This window comes from Sinocyclocheilus grahami, unplaced genomic scaffold (genome assembly GCF_001515645.1).
Source record: "Sinocyclocheilus grahami isolate Dianchi unplaced genomic scaffold, SAMN03320097.WGS_v1.1 scaffold426.1, whole genome shotgun sequence".
Classification (NCBI taxonomy): domain Eukaryota; kingdom Metazoa; phylum Chordata; class Actinopteri; order Cypriniformes; family Cyprinidae; genus Sinocyclocheilus; species Sinocyclocheilus grahami.
This window is the reverse complement of record NW_015505605.1, coordinates 1,509,562-1,533,699: the sequence shown is the minus strand read 5'-3', so window position 1 is coordinate 1,533,699 and position 24,138 is coordinate 1,509,562. Positions and strand designations below refer to the sequence as shown.

At 36.8% G+C, this 24,138-nt stretch overlaps 1 protein-coding gene across 1 annotated transcript in view; it reads right to left on the bottom strand.

The window, feature by feature from the left end:
• The window catches only part of LOC107551508 (laminin subunit alpha-5-like), a 76,503-nt gene that overhangs the window by 21,206 nt on the left and 31,159 nt on the right, over window positions 1–24,138 (bottom strand). The window contains exons 7-34 of the mRNA XM_016233123.1: window positions 20,504–20,619; window positions 17,020–17,138; window positions 16,720–16,810; window positions 14,655–14,789; window positions 14,422–14,466; window positions 14,171–14,311; window positions 12,104–12,241; window positions 10,687–10,821; window positions 10,442–10,576; window positions 10,225–10,362; window positions 10,083–10,135; window positions 9,641–9,740; window positions 9,379–9,431; window positions 9,189–9,294; window positions 9,011–9,110; window positions 8,770–8,926; window positions 7,429–7,567; window positions 5,744–5,886; window positions 5,553–5,656; window positions 5,304–5,457; window positions 4,799–4,962; window positions 3,838–3,946; window positions 3,646–3,743; window positions 2,925–3,112; window positions 2,689–2,828; window positions 2,491–2,606; window positions 1,374–1,585; window positions 1,097–1,298 (exon numbers count right to left, since the gene is read on the bottom strand). Of these exons, the coding sequence (XP_016088609.1) occupies window positions 1,097–1,298; window positions 1,374–1,585; window positions 2,491–2,606; window positions 2,689–2,828; window positions 2,925–3,112; window positions 3,646–3,743; window positions 3,838–3,946; window positions 4,799–4,962; window positions 5,304–5,457; window positions 5,553–5,656; window positions 5,744–5,886; window positions 7,429–7,567; window positions 8,770–8,926; window positions 9,011–9,110; window positions 9,189–9,294; window positions 9,379–9,431; window positions 9,641–9,740; window positions 10,083–10,135; window positions 10,225–10,362; window positions 10,442–10,576; window positions 10,687–10,821; window positions 12,104–12,241; window positions 14,171–14,311; window positions 14,422–14,466; window positions 14,655–14,789; window positions 16,720–16,810; window positions 17,020–17,138; window positions 20,504–20,619 (3,531 nt within the window). The remainder of the gene's footprint in view (window positions 1–1,096; window positions 1,299–1,373; window positions 1,586–2,490; window positions 2,607–2,688; window positions 2,829–2,924; window positions 3,113–3,645; window positions 3,744–3,837; window positions 3,947–4,798; window positions 4,963–5,303; window positions 5,458–5,552; window positions 5,657–5,743; window positions 5,887–7,428; window positions 7,568–8,769; window positions 8,927–9,010; window positions 9,111–9,188; window positions 9,295–9,378; window positions 9,432–9,640; window positions 9,741–10,082; window positions 10,136–10,224; window positions 10,363–10,441; window positions 10,577–10,686; window positions 10,822–12,103; window positions 12,242–14,170; window positions 14,312–14,421; window positions 14,467–14,654; window positions 14,790–16,719; window positions 16,811–17,019; window positions 17,139–20,503; window positions 20,620–24,138) is intronic.

Below are 24,138 nucleotides of genomic sequence, written 5' to 3'. Positions count from 1 at the left end.
TATTCATTCAAAATATTAGAGAAATATAGAAGCTCAATGCGGAGAAGTTGAATGGGTTAAAACCGAAACCAAGCCATTTACACAACGCATATTCAGCGCATTTTTTAGACGGACAAATATGACTGCTGCACTCGCATCTCACAGAATAGATGTAGCCATGCAAAGTTAAAACAGTTTAAACGTTTAGAAAACAAGTCACGAATTTGTGGAGGTTTATTCCTTTTCACTGCGTCTCATATGTTTTTAAATGCAGTCTGTGTGAATGGTGATTCGGCTCTTTGTATAAAGCAATGCATAAATACATGATGCTGTTTTGTTCATAATTGTTTATGCAATTTACCAAATTATATTTGATTTTTATGAGTTAATTTAGACATACTGCACGTTTTTTTTTATAGAGTTACTTCCTTGCGTTGACAATTTAAATGCGCTGCATTATTTTGCTCATTGCGCCCTCCTGTGGCCTCGGGAGACAAGCCAAAAGTTTCCTTAAGACCTATTTAATCTGCATATAAAGCATTAGAAATTAGATATTTGTTTAATTTTTATTTTGTGTTTGATTGTTAAAACAAAAAATATTTGTTGTTTGACTCAATAAATTGGGTTAATTAAAAAATACAGTGGTTAAATGTAAAAAAAAATTCTATTGCTCTTTGTTTTAAAAAAGGTTATAAAAAATGTAAATAATTATCGATGCTGAACGATATGAAACATTATATCATTGATAAATGATTTAGCTATATCACCCAGCCCTAATTTATATTAATATATACTACAATAGTATATAAAAATAGTAGAATAACACTGATAGAGAATTAATGATGAAGAAATAATATAGGTATTAGCAGTAAAGGTGCAGCTGGGAAGGAAAACGGATGTCGTCTATACTATATCCTTGAGACATCACTGGAAAAAGTGCTTAACTGCCCCCTCAAAAAAAAAAGTCCTTGATGGGCCCAAAAGGCAAAAGGCTTCATGTTGTTCATATAATATATATTCTGAATATATATTCAGATTCTTAGAAAGTCGACCCCATGAGACATCGCATGTAGTTTATATATATATATATATGTGTGTGTGTGCTGCTGTACTGTACCTGCACTGGCCGTTGTGTGTGTCACAGCCGATTTCCAGTGAAGCCACTCCAGGCCTGGAGCAGTTGCACAACTCACACCCCACCAGAGGATGGCATCCAAACGTCTGGGGTTCACAGGTGACACAGTCTGGCTGCAGGGTCCGTGGAGGACAGATGCACTCGCCCGTGACTGGCTCACACAGACGAGTACCACAGTTACATGCTAGAGAGGAAAAGAAAAAATATCAGCCATCCATCCATCAATCCATCGTTCCACCACGTGGTTGGTGATACTCACGTCTACAGTTTGGGAAGCCGTAGTATCCCGTGGCACACTGGGAACAGTCTCGGCCAATCACGTTGGGTCTGCACTTGCACTGTCCTCCGAAGGTGTCGCAGGTATCGCTCTCAGCGCCCACCTCATGACAGCCGCAGGGCACGGCGCCGTTATTGAAGAACGCAGACAGAGACACAGCAGAGTTACGACAGAACGGAGATGCTGTGGACGGGCTGAGAAGAACGAGGAAATGTTAAGATGGAAGGCACTTTAATGTCAGGATATGTTCATGAGCAATATATCTGCACCATATTATCAGCCGTATTAGAGAATAATTTACTGGAATTATCCATTGTTGCATATTTAATTGTGTGTCATTTCCATTTTGGCATTTAAGGTTTTTATTAATTATTTATTTAAAAACGCTCTTTTAAAGTTAGTTTTTAAAAGCACTAATATTTTAATAATACTTAAATGTGATCTTCAGCAAATCTCAAATTAAACATCATACTATACATTACAAAATAAAAATAGTCAAACATCGTGTTTGATGTAAACATAAATTTATTTGTAGCAGTGCTTTTTAGTATTATTAGTATTTTTTTATACAATTATAGTATTCATTAGTAGAATAAATGAGCTTTTATTTTTTTATATTTTCAGTTTTCATTTTCATTTTAGTTTAAGTTTTAATAATTTTGCTATTTTTTATTTCTATCAAGCTTTAATTTAGTTTTATTTCAGATTTAGTTTTAGTACTTCAACTAGTAGTAGCCAAGGAAACATTTCTAATTTCTAAAAATGTTCATCTACAGGTAATATATATATAGATATATATATATCTATATATATATATAATGTTATTTCAGCTTTATTTCAGTTACCTAAAAATATTTTTAATAGTTTTACTTAAGTAAAAATTATTTAAAAAAATAGAAAAATGGTGTGTGTGTGTGTGTGTGTGTGTATTAAGTGTTTTATTTTTATATTTATTTAGACACAATTGAATTGAATTTTAATATCTGCAATGTATTTACTTATTTATGGCCTTTTTTTAGGCCTTAACATGAATATAATTATCATCCAGAATTTTTATCTCGTGCATTCCTACATGTTTACAAATGTATAAGTATCATACTTGATGTAAAAGCTGTTTTGACCACAGTTGCTGATGAAGTCGTAGGATTTGTCCAGTGGCTCCTCAGACAAAAAGCTGGAGCTGTACGTGCTCTCTGGCACCACAAGTACATAGTCCTGAAACACAAAAGAGAAAAAGAAGTGTCATTGTTATTGTCAATTCATATTACCTTCAGTAAAACCTCATAATGACACTCACCAGCCACAGTGTCTTTCTGTCTGGAACACGCAGGGTCAGGATGATCTCATAGTCCGTCACATCCAAGATAATCTGGCTCTCTGACATGACAACACTACGACAACCGTAACCATGGGGACAAAAGGATGCATTGACGTGGCCTGAAATACAAAGAGTGACCATTAATAAACAAGCATGTTCAGTGATAAAAAAAAGAAGAAGTCAATAAGTGAGTCTGTATTCATCTATTTGCTCACCTTGCCATATGCGTCCTCCGTTGATGTGGACCTGGACGTTGTAAGTTGGGTGCAGGGGCTGATGGTAATGCAGGATGAACACATAACGGCCCAGTGCATGTACAAGTGTTGAATAAATTACAGCATTCTGGGAAAGGAAGCAGACAAATACCGGGTTGCGTTTCAGTGTAAACGGAGCAAAACGGAAACTTTTGAAAACGCTGCAGGCTCCGTTTTAGTTTGAAAACTCCGGGGTTGCGTTTCAGTGTAAACGGAGCAAAACGTAGACTTTTGAAAACGCTGCAGACTCCGTTTTAGTTTGAAAACTCCGGGGTTGCGTTTCAGTGTAAACGGAGCAAAACGGAGACTTTTGAAAACGATGGCGTGGCTGCCCACATTCTCTCTGTGTACCCTTGACGACCGTGTAAACAATAACATCATGCTCATTGTTGTACCCATAGATATGTATAGGTAGATACCTCATTCGACCGCTCCAAGCACACAGACGCATCCGCCATCTAAATAATTGGGAATCTACCTATACATATCTATGGTTGTACCTGGATGAATGGTCATGTGACATGCATTTTCGGATGTGAAGTGTAGACGGAGATCGTTTCTGAAACGCAGTGAAAACGCCAGTGTAGACGAGGATCGTTTTCAAAACACCATTTTAAAATGAAAACACACTAGTGTAAACAGGGCTTTAGTTGAAGATTTACATGTTGTACATGTTAGTCACCTGTCTGGAGAGAAGTGCCCATGTGTGTTGATGCAGTGAACTCTGGGCTTCAGGTACTCCATGGTGAACTGAGCGCGAGGGATGAGGAACACTTTGTGCTGGAAGGGAAATCAGACACACACTTGTAAATGGCGTGTTTACAGTGGACACAAATAGCTTTTATGGCAGGTTCAAGAAGAAAAAAACTCTCACAAGGAAAAAACTGCTTCTGTCTGTGGTAAGCAGGATATCGGCCTCTGTGGAGAGAGTGAAGACTGCCACACGCTTCTTGTCATCTACAGACACTGCACGGCACAGGAAACTACAGAATTGTAAATTTGAAGAATTAAATGGTATGCAAAAATCAATGTTTTCTAAAGAATAAAATGGATGAATACGGCAAAATAACTCATTTAAACCTCATTGTGGTTGTGATGTTACATTAAAACATTAAATATGACTCATTTTAATGTACATGCAAAGTGCCTAACCAATCATAAACAATGTCATGTAAAAGTCTTAAAGGTACAGTATCAAAAACAGCATGTTTAATTCTATGAGTCAGACAGAGAGAGTGAAAACTAAATATGACTGTTCTGATGCAAAAAAAAAAAAACTTTGACAAACAGCAGGAATAAAGCTCAGTGTAAAAACCAAAAGTACATATGTGACCCTGGAGCACAAAACCAGTCTTAAGTCGCTGGCGTATATTTGTAGAAATAGCCAAAAAATCATTCTATGGGTCAAAATTATCGATTTTTCTTTTATGCCAAAAATCATTAGAATATTAAGTAACGATCATGTTCCATGAAGATATTTTGTACATTCCCTACCGTAAATATATCAAAACTTAATTTTTGATTAGTAATATGCATTGCTAAGAACTTCATTTGGACAACTTTAAAGGCGATTTTCTCAGTATTTTGATTTTTTTGCACCCTCAGATTCCAGATTTTCAAATAGTTGTATCTCTGCCAAATATTGTCCGATAACCATACATCAATGGAAAGCTTATTTATTCAGCTTTCAGATGATGTATAAATCTCAATTTAAAAAAAATTTACCCTTATGACCGGTTTTGTGGTCCAGGGTCACATATTATGACCCCTTCAGGTTGAGTGTGAATACCTGAAACAAAAGAAAAGGCAAATGTTGCAATGTCACACAAACACACCTGTATTTGCAGTGGAGCAGGATTATTTGCTCTTGATGAGTGCTTTCACCCGGTGAATTAATGGACACATTGAAAGTTTGAGGGAACTGATCTTCACTGGCGTACTCGACCACCAACACATACTCTCCAGGAACAGGAACACGACCACGCAGCTGGACGTTCATCTGAACACACAAACAGGATTTCATTTGTATAAAAAGATGACTTTTATGTATTTATACACTACTGTTCAAAGGTTTGGGCTTAGTAAGACTTTTTAAATGTTTGGTCACTAAGGCTGCATTCATCCGAGTCAAAATAGTTTGAAATATTATTACAATTTAAAATAAATGTTTTCTATTGTAATATAATTTACAATGTCATTAATTCCTGTGATGTAGAGCTGAATTTTCAGCATCATTACTCCAGTCTTCAGAGTCACATGATCCTTCAGAAATCCTTCTAATATGGTGGTTTGCTGCTCAAGAAACATTTATTATTATTAATGCTGAAAACAGCATCTTACGTCATTGCCGCTGCAGATGGCCATGCTGGGATGGCGGGGAGTGATCTTTTCAATGTGGCAGGGTCTGGGCAAGTGATTATCAGACCTGCAGTTGGCATCATTGCTGGATATGGATGGGAACTCATCCAGAGACAGATACATGTACTGCAGACAGCTGAACACACCAAAAAACAGATTAGTTCAGTCACAGTGCATATAACAGGCATACACACATGATATATGTACACAAAAAGTTGCTGTGCAACTGACTTTTGACTGGAATCCTGTGTGTTGCTGTATGAACAGGGTTCAGTCACTTGAAGTTGCAGGATAGGAGCCTCGTAATATGCACTGGGCAACAGCACCAGGTAGTCCTGCAGAGAGAAAGAGACAGAGAGAGTGTATTTAGGGTTTGTTCATGTAGTAATAATGTTGAAAGCATCTTTAAGAGGGGGTCCTACCAGCAGAATGCCCTCCGCCTCAATAATCACAGTCCAGGTTCCTGGGTTCAAGACAAATGGCTCCACAAAACTGTTCTGAGGCACACTCACAAATGTAGGTTCTGAAGTCGGTGCAAAGACGATCTGCTTGGACTGCTCAGAGCCTGCAAAGAGAAGGATGTAATCCTGTTTTATTGGGGATGGAGTTACAGCATCGGATGAATCAATAAAACTTTGAAGTTACATATTTATAAATGATTAAACATTATCAACATATCAATTGTTGTACTCAAAGAATAGTTCATTTATAAATAAAAGCTGTCTTCATTTACTCATGAGGACTTTCTTTTTTTTCTGTGAAACACAAAAGGAGAAGTTTAGCAGAATGTCCGAGCTGCTCTTTTCCAAACAATGAAAGCAAAATGGGATGGAAGAATTCTATTCAAACTCTAAAAATGACATAAAAGCACTAGCAAATTAAAATGGAGTAAAGATTTGATATCTATTAAAACTAATTTGAACTGCTTCCATATGATTAGACTTTATATAACTATTACAGTAGCCAAGTCAAACAATAGTGTATGTATATTCAGATGTTGGAAGTAATAGTTTACAAGTCAATGAAATGGCATCATTACAAAATAGAAAAAAAACGTTTACTTAGTTTTATACATTATGCATTTTTTTTATTAATTTTTAAATGCGTAAATAACTTAGCTTCTGAAATTTTGTAAATTAATACCAAAACAGGAGGAAAGGGGAATTACTATGCAACAAGTTATATCTGTAGCATATCAAGACATTAAACAGCTTTTGGAGTACAGGAGTAAAGAAGTACAGTTATAGAATAATTTATCAATAGAATTTAAAATATAAACAGAATTTTAAAAAAAATACAGCTATAAAAAAAGCTATTTATTTTGTGTAATCGTTTATTTAGTTAAAAGCTTAATCAGGGACACATGCAGCAAATTAGCTATTATTAGCTAAAATAATAAATACAGAGCATATAGAGCAACATTGTTATTCTCTATTATTCAATCAAATAAAATTAAAACTAAAATAAGTAAAATAATAAAATAAGGTGAAATTCATATGTCTCGATGAAAATGTTGCCCTTTGCTCTATGTACCAATGGCGTAACCATTATAAGCCATAGAGACCGATGCTTGTTCGAGTACAAAAAGAGCAGCTAGAACAGTCTGCTAAATCTCTCCTTTGGGTTCACTGAAAGAATGAAAGTCTTGCACATCGAACCGTCAGACGTACCTCTTCTGCTGTTCTGATAGGCTGTGATTTTACCGTTCGACATGGCCAACCTCGTGTTTACATATCTGAGGATGAAGCGCGTGAGATACACGTCTGCTTCACGCACGTGCACCATCATTTTAACCGTATTCTGAGATGAAGGACAAGGAAGACAAGGAGAAAAGGAGAGAGAGGGAAAGAGGAGGGGAGGGTGTACAGCACATAACACGGTCTGTGTTAAAGACCTGAACTGTGGCTTTCTGATCAAGATGGGTGTGATCATGTGATAGATCTGAGATGCTGGTTGCGCTGAGAGTGTGTCTTGGACACGGGGAGAAGAGGGAGGGTTTGTGAAGAAAGCAGGAAGTCACCAGCTCGGAGAGCAAAGGATTTAAGTGAGGAAGGTAGAAAGATAGAGAAAAGTAGATCATTAAAACAGAGGGTGCTCAAAAACTTACAATTCCCACACAGGAAGTGTCTGCCATCCTCGATCACAGAGACCCGCCCCCTCACGTCCACGCCCCCGCGGTTCACATAGTGCAAGACCACATGAAACAGGTCTGGAGAGCCAACCACCACCTCAACCAGAACCCGAGGCTAGAGAGCAAAAGAATGGCCCACAACAGACAGACACAGACAGAAAGAGAGACAAATGCAAAGCTGTTGCTCAAAACCACCACCAACCAGCACAACAGCCCAACACAGCAGCCAATGAACGCAAGCAGCAGCAATCCAAAGCCGTGATCAAAGCCCTCAGCCAAGCCAAAGACAGCGCATATCATTCACACAACGCAACGCTACATCTCAGTCTAATTTTACACACATGCATCAACTTGAACATCGTGAATATCTACAAAATGATTAAATAAATTGAACTTTCAAACAGGTAATATTTATTCACAGTTCTATTATAATTAATATTATAGTTTTCATAGTATCTTCAACATTAAACAGTATTCATAACCTATTTTACTTCTGTAATGTGACACATTTCTGAGTGAAAAAGGATATCCAACAAGAAAAAAACTTAATACACAAATTGCTATAACACATTGTATGTAATGATAATATTAATAATAATGTTATTTTAAGTGTTTTTATAGATTTGATATAGATTTATTATTATTACTATTATAAATATTAACAATATTAATAAGAATTATAATTATTGTTGTTTTTTATAATTTTATTATAAGTATTATATATAATACAATTATCAGATTGTTATTATTAGCAATTTGTTAATTTTATTATTATTAACCACTCAATAATGTTGTTGTTTTATAGCTTTTTCATCATCATCATTATTATTATTATTAATAATATTGCCATAAGTATAATAATAATTGTTGTGGTCGTAGTTGTTTATTATTAATATTATATTATTATTATTATTATAACAATGTTATTGTTATTATAATTCTAGATGATTATTTTTAAATAGTAGTAATAATACAAATAATGATTATTAATGTTGATGTTATTATAATTTATAATCAATATTATATATTGTATTATTACTATTATCATTATCATTAACCATTCAATGATGATGTTGTTACAATTAAAAATATATATTATTATGAATTATTAGTAATAATATTAACAACAACAATAATAATTTATAGCAATAATCAATTGTTATTACTACTCTTGTTGTTGTTATTATTGTAGTTTTTTATTATTACTATTACAGAATTATTATTCTAACAATTTGTTGTAACTATTATTATTTACCATTCAATAATGTAATTTAAAAAATAGATTTCAAGGTGCAAATTTTACGTGTGTTTGTGTACCTGTATGGGAGACATCTGGGCATATCCCCTCCAGCTGAAGCTCTCAAACTCCAGAGGATTGTAACCAAACCTCACTGGACGTCCATCCATGGTGGTGCCTTCCTCCACTTCAGACTTCATATGGTGCAGGTCTGGGAAATAATGATCTGACCGAGGTCTAAACAAACACACCAGAGTCATGACAGAACCCCACACAAACTGCACACTGCTATATCTGTATGTGCTTTTTCTTGTCACTCACTGGTTGCATTTGGGTCCCTCCACATTGGGTCTGCATCGACACCGCCCGTGCCTCTCATTACACGCCTGCCCAACAGAGCCTCCAATATCACACTGGCAGCCTAGATGCACAGGGGCGAGAGTTTAACCCATTTCTTCACTTGAGTATTTAGAATGTCTGCTTGGATTTGATTATGTACCTTGGCACCCAAAGTAGTTGTTCTTCTGAAGGCTGAAGTACCCATCCTTGCACACATTACATGTGCCGCTGCACACGTTGGGTTTACAGTAACACTGGCCGGTGCTCTGATTCAAAGACAGATGGAGGTTTGTTAACTATGCTCTTGGAATTGAATTTGTAAGATGGAGTTATCACTGATATTTCCATACCTGAGTGCACTCTGCAACCTCACTCATAGTTCCTAATGTATTACAGTCACAGCCTGCAAAATCAATCATAATATACATTAGCAGAGATATATAATGTTTCATTTTCTATACAGCTTAACTAACAAGCTACATATTTGAAAACTGCCCTGTCACTAGAGTCTGATTTGCCACCAAAGCGAACAAAATGGCAGTCTTTTGTTTACATGTTGGCCCAATTATTTAAAATGACATTTTGCGCTGTGTGTCCAAACTTTTCTCTTACTTGAGCATCCATAGACTGTATGGAGAGAAAGATTCCAGTAGAGAGGCTTACAGCGATCACACGCCACCCCCTCCACATGAGGCCGACAGTTGCAGGAGCCCTGAGGAATAAAAAAAACAAGCACTGAGAGTCTGGAATAGGAATGAAAGTTTGTAAAGACTGTGACTGATCCTCATTTAAAGCGGTAGTTTAAAAAAAAATCTATGTAAAAGATATGAAAAGGTGTGTCCAAACAAAATCTTGACTCTGTCTACTGAATTGCTACATACTGCACTCTGTTGTTTCACATAATCTTTTGATACGTTCACGAAATATTCAACATATTATGTGCAGTATATAGTATGATATGCACAATATAACAACATGAATAATTTACAGCACAATATGCATGAACCATTCTGAACGTAGCCATGTTTAATGTAGAAAGCTCCGTTATACTCACCACAGTGGGCAGGATGTCATTATGAACAGAGCCTGCTGGGTTGCAGGTCCCGACTAGAGCACAGAGAGGGAAAGAAAACCATCAGAACTACTTCAAATGAATTTAATATACAGGAACATGAATATTGTTTAAGTAAGATCACCTTGGCAGAGGGGAAAGCCATATGACCCAGGACTGCAGCTATCACACCTCTGACCCACAATGTTTGGCAGACAAACACACTGACCAGACACTGGATCACAGGAGCTGAAGCGAGAGCCCTCCAATGAACAACGACATGCTGAAACAGAGAGATTTCAATGTAAAATCACCTGTTACCACAGGTAATGTTGGCCTGTGATTAGAGTCATGTGACTTACGTGTGCAGCTGGGATAGGAGTAATATCCGGGTGCACATTGGTCACATTTGGGGCCACTGTAGTTGGGTCTGCAGTTACACTGACCCGACAAGGTACAGCTGGAGTCCAAAGATGTGCGAGGGTCACAAGTGCACACTGGGAAATTGAATCCAAGTAGTTATAATCGAGATGATACAGACAGTGTATCTGCAAACATCAGACTGAGCCTTTCTTTAATGTATTAAATCACTGTGTGTGTGTCTCACCCTGGCAGTTTGGATATGAGTGGAACCCTGAGCGACACTGATCACAGCGAGGACCAGTGAACTCCGGCCTGCACAAACACTGACCGGCTGTGTTGCATATCTCAGGCATAGAGCCCACAACACTGCAACCGCAATCTACAGACAGAGAGAGAAATAAAATTGAATCAAATGTTAATAGTTTTGAAGTCAACAAGAAATGCTTTTGCAATCCATTATACTTCTGTAATGTGGAAAAGGACATTTAATGAGAATGTTAATGTTCAATATTGACCAACTTGCATAGTAGACACAATTTTGCCTGAATGATTCAGAATTTTTAAGCAAATATTTTGAATAAACATTCATTGACATTAAGTTTTGTTCCTGAATAATTGAGTTTTTGAAGAAATCAATTCGGATAGGTCAATGATTCAATGACTCACTTGTAAAGACAGTCCCTTTTTTGTTCCTAAATTAATCAATGTTTTTGAACAAATCTATTTATTTGAGAGAATGATTCAAATTATTCACTCATAAAGACAGTCACTTGTTTCATTTCAGAATGAATCAGTATTTTAAAATAAATCAGCTGAGTGAACAATTCAAATGACTAATTCATGAAGACAGTCACTTTTTTGTTCCCGAATGAATATTTTTGAACCAATCAGTTTATTAAAAGATTAAATGACTTTTTTGAGGCAGTCACTTATTTTGTTTCTGTCACTTGTTTTGTGAATCAGTGTTTTTGAACAAATCAGTTAAGTAACAGATTCAGTAACTCATGAAGACAGTCACTTGTTTCGTACCTGAATGAAACAATGTTTTTGAAAAAAATCAACTTGGTCGAGTGAATGATTCAATGACTCACTTATCAAGACAGTCACTTGTTTTGTTCCTGAATAAACCAATGTTTTCAAACTAATTTATTTGGTTGAGAGAATGATTCAGTGAACTCGCTCATGAAGACAGTCACTTGTTTCACTTCAGAACAAATCAGTGTCTTTGAACGAATTGGACAAGTGAACGATTCAAAGGACTCAGTTATACAGACAGTCACTTGTCTCCACCTACTGGTGTAATGATGTAAACTGCAGAAAGAGTCACTGAAAAATCTCCACCATTAATACACACACTTACAGTCTGTAAATGTGCAAACAGACAAGCAGAGTGAAAAGTCATGCCACTTAGCCAATCATATTGGTAATATCAACCAATCAAGTTACTACATTTCATAATGTGCACTGATAAATCAAATGCAAAGAGACCAAGAATGTGTGTTAAGAAAGTAAATAGGGTCAATTAAAAATTCAAGTTGACCTTAATCAGAGCAGTAAAAGAACAGAAAACAGTTATTGTGGCTGCACTGTAAAGTTCATGGTTTGGCAGCACTCATGGGGAATTTTGAAGTTTAGTGAGATTAGAGTTGGCAAGCACTCACATTGGCACAGTGGGTAGTTGAAGTAGCCGGGCGCACACTGCTCGCATGAATAACCCTGAAACCCGCTCCGACACACACACTGGCTCGTTAGTGCATCACAGGACCCATCCAGGCAACCCTGGCCTGAACACTGACAGCCTGGGGGGAAGGGAGAGGAACAAGAATGTGGGCATGTTTGCATTGCCTTTGTCATTGGGTGGTATATTGTGCTCACAAAACACTCCAACTATGTGCAAGATCAACAGCAGTTCAGCAGACAGACAAACACTGATGCAACAAACTGCATGTGTTTGCTCAGATGGACCTGTCACCTGCTGTAGTGGATTACACAGGAAAGACAAAAATGGGCAGAATGGGACAGCTGATATGATCTGGGACTTAATGAAATGACAAACATCTTTATACTAACATTAAAGATTCACTGTAATTAACTCAGTCACAATTATAAGAGCCATAAAACGTGCTTACGCTGACAGTTGAGGCCGAAGTGACCAGGAGCGCAGGTGTCACAGTGTTCTCCGGTGAATTCAGGTTTACACACACATGTATTGGTGTGAGGGTCCGGCCTACAGGAGTTCCCTTCTGTACCTGCAGCGCTGCACTCACAGTCTGCACAACACAAGAACGTAATAAAATGTATGAGAAATCAGTGAATGAGAATAAGAATCAAATCTGATTCAAATCGAGATGAATCAAAGTGAATCAAATCAAAGTCTTACTAATGATTTCCCCTGCAGGTCTGGCCTCTCCACTGATGTACCTCTCTGACAGAAAAAAACACAAGCAACTGTATAATAAACAACAAGAATTTCTTTACACATATATATACTAAATATTTCTTTGATAGCTGTTTAGAGATAATTATCCACACTGGATGAATTCAACTGAAATATACTGCCTGAAACCTTCATGAATGCGTCAAAGATACACACACACACACACAGAGACTTACGGTAGCATTCAGGGAAGCCTTCGTATCCCTCCGCACATGTGTCACAGTTCTCACCGGTGTAGTTGGGTTTACAGTAACAGCGTCCGGTCAGGTCCTCACATGTGCCGTCAGTGAACTTAGACTCACACTGACACTCTGCAAAACACATGAGAGAATCAGAGAAAACCAAAACATGCTTCTTCAATATCTACAGATCATTTAAATGTAAGGTAGGCAGTAGTGTTGTCAAAAGACCCAGTACTTCGGTACCAAGTCAGTACTAAAAAAATTAAAATGTTACAGTACCAGGTTTTTTTAAGTACCGGTGGTACCGAGTACCCGGTCAACCCGGTTCTTGATGCGCTATCCGAAAGGTGCGCAGATGCGCTCTCTTCATAAAAGCACTGAGACATGGCGACCTCAAAATGAGGAAACACACCAAACTAACAAAACACTTTAAAGACAGACACCCGGATCAAATGAAAGCGTTCAAGCAGGTAAGTTTCATTTAAATTTTTCAGTATTTCCCATACATTGATTTATTTGTGGCGCCCGCCACAATATCAAAACTGACCGCCACAAATAGATTTTCCAAAAGGCTTTGACTTCGTTGAATAAACATGAGCACTGCACGTGTCAAAGTCGAAACCCGGTGCGGGTGTTTTTATATCACTGTATTTCTGAGTTGAAGTAGCCGGGCGCACACTGCTCGCATGAATAACCCTGAAACCCGCTCCGACACACACACTGGCTCGTTAGTGCATCACAGGACCCATCCAGGCAACCCTGGCCTGAACACTGACAGCCTGGGGGGAAGGGAGAGGAACAAGAATGTGGGCATGTTTGCATTGCCTTTGTCATTGGGTGGTATATTGTGCTCACAAAACACTCCAACTATGTGCAAGATCAACAGCAGTTCAGCAGACAGACAAACACTGATGCAACAAACTGCATGTGTTTGCTCAGATGGACCTGTCACCTGCTGTAGTGGATTACACAGGAAAGACAAAAATGGGCAGAATGGGACAGCTGATATGATCTGGGACTTAATGAAATGACAAACATCTTTATACTAACATTAAAGATTCACTGTAATTAACTCAGTCACAATTATAAGAGCCATAAAACGTGCTTACGCTGACAGTTGAGGCCGAAGTGACCAGGAGCGCAGGTGTCACAGTGTTCTCCGGTGAATTCAGGTTTACACACACATGTATTGGTGTGAGGGTCCGGCCTACAGGAGTTCCCTTCTGTACCTGCAGCGCTGCACTCACAGTCTGCACAACACAAGAACGTAATAAAATGTATGAGAAATCAGTGAATGAGAATAAGAATCAAATCTGATTCAAATCGAGATGAATCAAAGTGAATCAAATCAAAGTCTTACTAATGATTTCCCCTGCAGGTCTGGCCTCTCCACTGATGTACCTCTCTGACAGAAAAAAACACAAGCAACTGTATAATAAACAACAAGAATTTCTTTACACATATATATACTAAATATTTCTTTGATAGCTGTTTAGAGATAATTATCCACACTGGATGAATTCAACTGAAATATACTGCCTGAAACCTTCATGAATGCGTCAAAGATACACACACACACACACAGAGACTTACGGTAGCATTCAGGGAAGCCTTCGTATCCCTCCGCACATGTGTCACAGTTCTCACCGGTGTAGTTGGGTTTACAGTAACAGCGTCCGGTCAGGTCCTCACATGTGCCGTCAGTGAACTTAGACTCACACTGACACTCTGCAAAACACATGAGAGAATCAGAGAAAACCAAAACATGCTTCTTCAATATCTACAGATCATTTAAATGTAAGGTAGGCAGTAGTGTTGTCAAAAGACCCAGTACTTCGGTACCAAGTCAGTACTAAAAAAATTAAAATGTTACAGTACCAGGTTTTTTTAAGTACCGGTGGTACCGAGTACCCGGTCAACCCGGTTCTTGATGCGCTATCCGAAAGGTGCGCAGATGCGCTCTCTTCATAAAAGCACTGAGACATGGCGACCTCAAAATGAGGAAACACACCAAACTAACAAAACACTTTAAAGACAGACACCCGGATCAAATGAAAGCGTTCAAGCAGGTAAGTTTCATTTCATCCCATACATTGATTTATTTGTGGCTGCCCGCCACAATATCAAAACTCACCGCCACAAATAGATTTTCCAAAAGGCTTTGACTTCGTTGAATAAACATGAGCACTGCACGTGTCAAAGTCGAAACCCGGTGCGGGTGTTTTTATATCACTGTATTTCTGATGGAAAACGACTGTCTTCAGAAAATTATGGATGTCATTCTCATTTAATCTTGCCTGCTATGCCTGATAAAGCAGCGTTTGTGAGCTCAGTGCTTATTTGATTACAGCCGTTACTGGGGAAACCTCTATCTCTCCCACTCCAACAGCACCTCCTGATGGCAGAGAATGAATTTGCATATATATGCTGCCACAAATAGAGTGCAAGTCTGTGGGAAACACCGCTTCTGTTATGAATATTATTCAATATTTTAATTTGAATGTCGGATTGAATGAATATCGCTGTTATTAGAGTAGTTAATCGTTTGCATAAGCACGGCTAACGATAATATAATGAGCATTAGAATGAAGTTTCTATATTAACTTTTTAATGCTCCTATAACTTTTATTAGGGTAAAAAAAAAAAAAACGGGAGGACATGATGATATTTACTATTTTTACACACCAGAGGCTTTTAAATGAATTGTGAATCTAAAATATGCGTGTTAGAGAATGTACAAATGATTAATATTGTTTGTGTCATATCAGTCAGAAAAGCAGGTCTGGGCTTTTTTTTTTTTTTAGCTAACTTGCTTGTTATTCTTGGCTGAATAACTCTAGAAGGTTCTAAAAACCCTTTAAACTTAAATATGTACACAGTTTGGATTAAATGAAAGTATAGTCAAATTTTTTAATTAGCATGTTTTGCTTTGGTATCGAAATTGGTACCGAGAACCGTGGATTTTCACTGGTATTGGTACCGAATACTGAAATTATTCCTCCTCCAACACATGAAAGCGCTCCGGCAGACCAGAGACTAACCAGTGACTGCGACACGATGAGAGATGGTGATGGTGGAGGACTGAACGCAGCGCTGTCAGATTATCTCATATCTCATTCACCAGTGAGGAAAAATTACAGTAAAAAGTGCATAATATTACAATAATAAAGCTTTTGAATTTTCGCTCGGTCTGCAATAGTGCAATGGACTGCGCGATCAAATACATATGTTGACAGGCAGGTAGGAAAAGCCTATTGTAATCCTCGGGCCGAGGAATATGATTGGATGAACATTTTATGGTCCTACGCCTTCCACAGACGATATAAATACATATAAATACATTTAGACCACTTAGTGATTGCTTTCAGAATGTGAAGAGACTTTCAACCAGCATAACGAAAAATGTTTTTAAACCAAATCAACTACCCTGTCTTTAAATGCATGCATACAGTTCAACTGTTATTTAAATGTATGCATGACCAGTGCTGCTTTTAACGAAAACGATTAAAAATAATTTCCATTAATTGAAATAGGTGAACATTTTTAAAAAATCATTAGAAATGTTGTTTCGGCAACTAAGAGACAACATTTTTAATTGAAGCAATAAAATGACTAAAATAAAAATAAATGAATGCTAAATAGATCACAGGAGACTCACCTGAACAGGCGAACGGGGACTCAAGAGAATGATCAGGTGATCTGTAATACCCAGGAATGCAGCGCTCACAGTTGATGCCTGTGGTGTGATGCTGTGAAAGAATAAAAATCACCAAAATCATAGAACGTATTTGCTAAAACATCAACAGCTGTTTCCAAACCTAGTGAGTGTGCAACTGACAACCAAAAATGTTGTATGCACTTATTTTGCCCATAAATGCTGTCTAGGTAGGTCTTGAGCCACAGCCAATGCATCCGTACCCCTTTCGTGGTATTAGTGTGTTTGTACACCTGAGCCCACCTGGCATTCGACGCACACTCCTCCGCCGTCGTATTCTCCCTGCATGTTGAGACTGGCTCTCCTCTGATCGATCTCTGGATCATAGTAGCACTCTGATGAGTGTCTGTGGCAGTTACATGCTACAAACACACACACAACACGCTGAGATTAATTAACTCATCTGTCAATGCAGATAGAATAAATATACAAGCATGACAGATATAAACAGGGCAGGACATGCACAAAACACATCAGTGTCCACCTGAAGATTTCAGACTGTCCCCAGGGGAGTGAATGACAGCAGAGAAGGGCAAAAGAAAGAGAAAAGAGAACAGTAATTAGCTAGGAGTGAAGTTAGCATGGGGAAAACAAGAGAAAACTGTGCGGGAATCTTTAGATTGCAGCTGAAAATACAAGTTAAAACATTTATAAATAACATAATAATTGTGTGTACACTTACAAAAATTTACCATGGTGACCAAAATATTAGTTACTACTAAGTACTACAATAGAATTAGTCATTTTGGTATTAGATGTAGCAGATTATAATCAAAAACTAGTTATGATTTCACAATACTAACAAAAATTGCCACTTTGTATAGATGTGTGTGTTTGTATGATGTGTGATTATACAATCGCAGACAAACCTGAACGGGCAATGTGTGACTACAGACCTTATTGAGATCAAAATTTGACAATGAAATGTGATTACAAAGTATTTTTGTCACGATCTCTAGCTGGAGTGCCTGTGAGCTTCGCTAGAGGGCACTCCATCCCAGACTTCTACCACTCCATCAAAGACTTAATTTCCCACAATCCTTTGCCCGGACTTATCAGCACCCACTGTTTGCACCTGTGTCTCATTTACCCTGTCTGCTCACCCTATAGAAGTCTGGTTCAGTTTGTCGTTCTTTGCGAAAGTCTTGTGTATGTCATTGCAGTGTGTACTGTGTATATATTATATATATATATATATATATATATACACATTATTTATATATAAATACACACACATGCATGTATATAGTTAAGAAAAATTGTATTTATATATTAAATATATTTATATATAATATAAATTATACAAATATAAATATATACATGTAAATATTTTCCAAATATATCCTGTATGTGTGTGTATTTATATATACATAATAAATATACAGTATACACAATACACACACATATATTACATAAACAAAAACTTTTATTTTGGATGCGATTAATCATGATTAATCTTTTGACAGTGCTAATTTATTTATTTAAATATTTATTTTAAATAATTGGTTATCATTCTAAAATAAAGCTAATTAAATTTCTGCTTTTAGCCCAGTAGTTTCAGTATTTATGGGTGTAATTAAGAATTATTAAGAATCTATCTATCTATCTATCTATCATTTTTGTGCTATGATTATTTATTTTAAAGTCCATCGGGAATTTCCATAGACTTTCCATACACTTGAATTAGCTGTGATTAGCAAAAACTATTAGGACAAATTCACTATTAAAGCATGAATACCAGCAGGCTCTGATCATGTGTTTTTCCTGTCACACAGTGGAGTCTTTGACAGGACATGCGGTGTGGAATGGCTGTGTTTTGTTAGGGTCCAGTCCACTGACAGCAGGGTGAGGACACCAGACGTGAGATGAAACAGTTCTGTCAGATGAGACAGTCTCTCTGGCTTCACTCAAGCCAGCTCTGCTTACAGATGTGCCATAAACCTCACTGAGGTCTCTCTCCACACAAAAGAGTGGTTTTATATTTGGGAACTCAGAGATTAGATTAGGTAAGAAACAGCGGATATCCAACAATATACTCAAGAGGAAACGTTTTCCAGACTGAAATGGCTCCCAATACACAGATAGACACCCAGAGAGTGAGTCTGAGATCCTCTTAAAAGCATTGTGGGACTATTTTTACAGTGTGTGAGAGAAGCCAGACTGGATTAGTGTCTGTATGAGCTCACAGCAGGCTGGAGCTGTTCACACAGGCTGCCAGCCTCTCTTATTCACACTGACTCTGATGTCTTACTAAAGCAGAGACTACGCTGATCCTAAACGGAAACTATAAACATCCTCATACAATCGAGAATATAAATCAAAACATCTTTGCACAAATAAAACCAATCCGAGGTCTGAAAGGCTAATATGTATTTACATTTCTAAAGGTATCAGGTAGCCACTTTTACTTAGAGGACTAGGAGTGCTCCTTAAAAAATATAATAAATACAATAAATTATCAAATTAATAAATTAATTTTAAAAATTAACTAAATTATGTATAATTATATATAATAATAATGTGTGTGTGTGTGTGTGTATATTAGTGCTGTCAAATGATTAATCGCGATTAATCGCATCCAAAATAAAAGTTTTTGTTTGCATAATATATGTGTATATTTATTATATACTATTATGTACTGTGTATATTTATTATACTTATATAAATACACACACATACAGTAAGTATTTTGAAAATATTTACATGTATTTACATGTCTATATTCATATAATTTATATTATAAATAAATATATTTAATATATAAACATAAAAAAATTCTGAAATATATACATGCATGTGTTTGTATTTATATATACATATATTACATATATATATATATATACATCATTTGAAAGCACTAGTATATATTTATGTATATGTATTTATGCATGTATATATATATATATATAAAACACTTTTTAACTGTTTAAATAGACAAATTCAACCTAAATTTTCCATTTTAAATGTAGTTAAACAACACAATAAAAATAAATAAATACATAAATAAATACATTTAATTATATTAATTACATAAATGAACAATTTAAAATGAATCCCTTTTTTAATTAGACAAATTAAGACTGAATAGTTTTAAAAAAAATTATAAATTAATACATTTATGTTTTTTAATTGACATAAAAGACATTTTAATTAATGTTTTAAATAAGACAATACAATTATATTAAAAAATTGTCAAATTGTCAAAAAAGCAATTGTCAGTTGTTTTACTCTGTCCTTTTGCTAAAGGTATTTCTTTATCCACTTGCCAATAGAGTTATAATGCCACTTTACACCACAAAAATATGGACTATGAGTAGGATGATAGTCACATAGTCTTTTACATTGGTTAGAATGACTCAAGTTTAAACAATAAAAATGGGAGAATGTAGGTAGAGAAACTTGTGATTAAAAGTGTAAAGACAGAGAAAGAGATCACAGTTCCAGACAGAGATCATTCAAGTTTCTGAGTTTGAGTGAAGATATTCTGAACTTTCTGAAAAAGTCACACTCATACTTAGTGATTAAATGTCACGTCTATAAATACATAAAAAAAGAGCACTGTTAGACAGAATAAAGAAAATGCTGTTCTGCAATCAAGAAAGGAAGGCAGAAAAAATCTCCCACAAGAGAGAAATCATGTTTTGAGAACAATGTGTCAAGGAAGGGCCCGGCAGGTACTAAATCTTTGTTTTGTTGGCTCACTGGACGCAGAGAGAGGAAAACTCACGTTCACATTCATTGGCACTGTAAGTCGTGGCTGGTTTCCATGGAAACTGGTTGAAGCCGGTGCAACAGTGATCGCATGACGGCCCGCAAGTGTTGTGCCGGCAGTCACACTGAAGCCTAAGAGACACAGACATAAAAGACAAATCACAGGTTAACAACCAAACACAATCACACAAGTTTATACCTTAAAACCTAAAACTTGCTGTATGCGTTTGAGATATTTGAGCAATTTTCAAATATAACTCATTCTTTTGTTATATTTATGGGAAGAATATGCATATGTTATGTATATTTATTCTGTTAATTTTTCAGAACAGAATTGTATAATGAATTTTATATAGAAATTCCCACTTGTCTTCTTTCTGTCTCAATCTTGAGGGGCCACTATATGCAAATACAAAAGTACTTCATGTCTATGGGCCTCAAATGAGCCACACAAGAGCTTTTATTCAAGTGTCTAAACTTCTCACTGACCTTGCTGCTTCCAGGAAAAGAATGAATTAGGGAGAGAAAACGAGAGAGTCTTTAAAACCTGAGAGTCTGAACGGGTTAAGTTCTTCACGCTCGCTAAATTTTCCTCCATCATCTGAAAAGCTAACAGAATTAACTGAGACTCAGTGGTCTGCTCATGTGTGGCTGCATTCACACGTTGCATTCACACATGTATCATCATAAATCTACACAGCAGACAGTAAACAACTGCTACATGCATTACATATGCCATATTCATACAATCAAATGATAATCATTAATAATGACCATCAAACAGTAACAAAAAAGCATTTATAGATTTCTAAGAATTAACTATTAATTAATAAAGCATATTGGTGGTTAATTCACACAAGCTGCTTATTTTTGCTAAAAATTGTACATTTTCTTATGAATCAAATGATAAAAATTCATACTAAATCACCAAATCGTAAAATAGTTGCATGTAAGAGCAGTGGCATGTGACCAAAAGCGCAATTCTAATTGGTTAACCCATTTTCTTTGCAGTGCGATGGGAAAGAGAGTAATAATTTGTTGCATTGACTGCATGTGAATATTTGTATGGGTCTGAAAAGATTGAATGGATGCTGTTCCCTTAAATTAAAATGTTTATCGCACTGAATTTTCGTACCAAACATTCGTCTTGGTGTGAACTGGCCTTAAAGGGATAGTTCACCCAAAAATGAAAATACTGTCATTAATTACTCACCCTCATGTCGACCTTCGTTCATCTTCGGAACACAAATTAAGATATTTTTGATGAAATCCGAGAGCTTTCTGACCCTGCATAGACAGCAACACAACTACCACATTCAAGGCCCAGAAAGTTAGTAAGGACATCGTTAAAGTAGTCCATGTGACATCAGTGGTTCAACCTGAATTTTATGAAGCTACGAGAATACTTTTTGTGCGCAAAAAAATTTAACTTTTTTTTTTTTGGGTGAACTATCCCTTTAATGGAGGATAACATCCATAAGAAGTCTTAAAAATTAATCACAAATAAAACTTCTGATATGTTCACTCTCATCAGTTTCGACAATGATCCATCCAGTCTTGCAAATAAACACAGGCAAAACACAGACTTTTCACTCACTCATTTGTGTACTAATGAGTGCACACATATGGAAGGACGCACATTTGCACTCAAGTGTGCATTTTAGTTTACCTGAATCTGTTTGGATGGTTCAGCTTGAGCGGCAGTTTAACCCTTCATTAACACCCAGTCACAGTCAGAGCAAGTGTTCTAGAGCCTCACTTCAAATGAGCTACAGCCAACCATCCACAGTCTATTAACCCTCCACTGCCCTCTAGATCTTCTCTAAGACTTTAACACACATGCCTGAATGTCTTAAGCTTCAAATTCAGCTAACAGCATGGAAGAAGTTATCTCACTACACAAATCTCCCCATAAATCAACCGCACACTGACATCAGTTTAACTCTTGATACCTGTGGGGCAAACAGGTGCACCTGGGAAGCTTAGGTGGAGCACGCTTTAGTAATTGACCTCTGACCTTCAGCGTCTGACTCATTCTTTGGGTCATCCTCATTTAGCTCTTTCAATCAAAACCCTCCACCCTTCACTATCTGTATTCATTCAGTCATTTGCATGAAGTCTCTTGAAGATACTCACCATGGCTGCATTTATTTGATCAAAAATACAGTAAAAACAGTAATACTGTGAAATATTACTACAATTAAAAATAACTGTTTACTATTTTAATACAGTTTAAAGTCCCCATGAAATCAAAATTAAAGTTTTTTTGGGTGTTAGTATCAATATGTTAGTCTTAAGGTTATCTATAAGGCAGTGTTCACCAAAACAGTGACAAAATTCGCATTTAGAAGATATAAACGTTCAAAGCTTTTAGTTCATCACTTCCGCCAAAACGTCTCAATGATTTTTTTGACGTCACATCATACTTCATCTTCTCATCAAATCTTCTGACCAATCAAATGCTCTCTAGAAGCCGACGCGCCCGCCCCCTACACTATAAATAGACGCTGAAGCCGTGGCTGAGATCGGTCGCTTGTTCACAGTGTAGTATTTCCTGTACAGTGAGTGGCACCTGGTGTACAATGTAGGCGATAGGGAACGATTCAGACAGTTAAAATATGCAGATATAAACAATACGCTATTGGCTAATTTAAAAAGGGGGCAGGACTGCTCAATATGTCCCGCCCTGTCTTCCTGTTTCAGTTGAAATTACGTCACCACATAGAATAACGCTGCGTGTTTCAAGGCACTTCAGGGGACCTTTAAAATTTAAAAAGCTGAATTTTCAGCAGTCTACTGTTTTTGTCTTTTTAAAGGAATAGTTCACCCAAAATGTGAAATTTGATGTTTATCTGCTTACCCCCAGGGCATCCAAGATGTAGGTGACTTTGATTCTACAGTAGAACACAAACAAAGGTTTTTTTTACTCAAACTGTTGCAGTCTGTCAGTCATATAATGGAAGTGAATGGGTAAAAAGCTGAATTTTCAGCAGTCTACTGTTTTTGTCTTTTTAAAGGAATAGTTCACCCAAAAATGTGAAATTTGATGTTTATCTGCTTACCCCCAGGGCATCCAAGATGTAGGTGACTTTGATTCTTCAGTAGAACACAAACGAAGGTTTTTTTTTACTCAAATTGTTGCAGTCTGTCAGTCATATAATGGAAGTGAATGGGAATCACGGCTTTAAGAGTCAAAAAAACATACACAAACAAAACCATTAAACCCTGCGGCTCGTGACGATACATTGATGTGTAAAGACACGAAACGATCGGTCTGTGCAAGAAACTGAACAGTATGTATATCGTTTTTTACCTCTGATTTACTGTAATGTTCGAACTGTCCTGAGCGCATCTTGAGCAAGTTCACGTCGTCTTCTTCAGCCGGCTCCTGACGCGTCTTCTTCTTGCTTTACGGCGGATCGCAGACTTATAAGTGCATTACCGCCACCTATCTCTCAAATGGACCATCGACACTCTATCTACAATCTCAATTAGGAGTGTCAATTGTCCATTTGAGAGATAGGTGATCCGCCGTAAAGCAAGAAGAAGAAGACGAGTCACGTGCCTGCTGTCGAGAACGTGCTCAGGACAGTTCAAACAGTTCAGACATTGCGTAAATCAGAGGTAAAAAAACGATATAAATACTGTTCA